This window comes from Olea europaea, chromosome 13 (assembly GCF_002742605.1).
Source record: "Olea europaea var. sylvestris chromosome 13, O_europaea_v1, whole genome shotgun sequence".
Lineage (NCBI taxonomy): Eukaryota > Viridiplantae > Streptophyta > Magnoliopsida > Lamiales > Oleaceae > Olea > Olea europaea.
Genome location: NC_036249.1, coordinates 15,930,532 through 15,932,103, shown reverse-complemented (window position 1 = coordinate 15,932,103; position 1,572 = coordinate 15,930,532). Strand labels below are relative to the sequence as shown.

Genomic DNA, 1,572 nt, shown 5'->3' with positions numbered 1-1,572 from the left:
CAGTGTAAACAAAATATTCCCAAATGAAGAGAAATACTAATGAAATACTTATACCGTAAAAGAACAGAATGACAATCAGATATCTAAATGAAAATTCATGTCTCGTTTTTAATTCACAAACCAGAATAGTTTCACAGTTCACACAAGAGTCTATATAATTTAAACTTTATTTTCAGCCACGTGCCTTGTGTCACATCTACTGACCATCAAGAAAGAGAATTTCAATACAAGACAACAGTAGCCCAAAATGGCAAATATTACACTAAAAGTTCCATAGGAAGGCAACATTTTAATACTAAAATATTACAGTACACCAAAATATTGGATCAATATATGCTTAGATACCTTCACACTGCTGCCTTTCCAGTCTTTCCCTTTCTTTTTGCCCACTCACAGGATTAATCTTCTTGCCCTAAATAGAAAATAGAAATCAACAGAGACATGGATTAGTAAATCCACAAAACGAAGAGCTCAACCAACCTAGCATGTATGCCAAATTTCTGCAAGCAATAAGAAATTATTACATGATCCAGGAGAGTATGATGTCTAGCTCTGGAGATAGTATCTGCAAAGCGGCTTTTTAGCATGGCAACACGCAAAACCTTGTTTGGCGACATATTAACAGGTGAAATCCATCCTAAAACAAAGGCATATATAAATCAAATCTCCATATTTCTAAGGCATGAATGATACTTCAGTAGTTTTGATCTTTGAATTTGCAGAGGAAAACCAAATCATTTTCTTACATGCGGAACTGATATATGCATGTCTGGGTGTGCCAGTGGGAGTAAAAGGTTAATCCCAAAAATGCATTTCCATGTCTAGATCATAGTTACCTTTATCAATGGCAGCAGTTGTGGCCGGGGAAGAGACTCTTTGCTGAGAATTGTCTTCATTGCGAACACATTCATGCCCTACAATTCATTGACAATGGCATGTTAAAGCTCAAATAATCAAAAGACAAGCTACACAATTGTAAACATATAGGCAACAGCTATTGCTCTCACCATATGAATCCAGCTGTAAACCTCTTGTTTGAGATGTCAAAGGATATTTAACCCCACCATCCTGATGTAATTAGACACGGTGAAGATCAACAAAAAGTGACACCATACAAATTATTTGGAGAAACGAGAAGAGTCTAAAATTTACAAGTTTAGAATCACCAGAGTCATCACGATCAGATAATCTTTTTGAAGAAAAATCTGAAACAAGATGCAATATACTCCAAATTAGTTGACAGGAACACAAATGCAACATATTAACAAGTTGTAATAAGAATTTAAATCACCATTGGAAGATGGCTTAACAGAACATCTGAGGCTGCATTGGCATGTCAGACTACCACATGCAGCACATTTGATTGCAGGGAAATCAAATGGTTGTTTTCCATTGGAAGTAGCAAATAGACCTTGATTTCCATTGGGGCGCCCACTTTGTGCTGTTCTTGAAGGCTTCACCTGTTCAGGAAAACATACAGAATCAACAATTTATGTAAAGAAAGATCTAGTAACCACTAACAAGGAGCAACAAACTAAGGATAGAGCAAACAAAGCAAGTGCATGATAACAT

General features: G+C 36.1%; 1 protein-coding gene across 1 annotated transcript in view; it reads right to left on the bottom strand.

The window, feature by feature from the left end:
- The window catches only part of LOC111408479 (transcription factor GTE12-like), a 15,552-nt gene that overhangs the window by 8,031 nt on the left and 5,949 nt on the right, over positions 1–1,572 (bottom strand). The window contains exons 3-8 of the mRNA XM_023038232.1: positions 1,292–1,460; positions 1,153–1,205; positions 1,008–1,068; positions 837–914; positions 525–637; positions 346–412 (exon numbers count right to left, since the gene is read on the bottom strand). Of these exons, the coding sequence (XP_022894000.1) occupies positions 346–412; positions 525–637; positions 837–914; positions 1,008–1,068; positions 1,153–1,205; positions 1,292–1,460 (541 nt within the window). The remainder of the gene's footprint in view (positions 1–345; positions 413–524; positions 638–836; positions 915–1,007; positions 1,069–1,152; positions 1,206–1,291; positions 1,461–1,572) is intronic.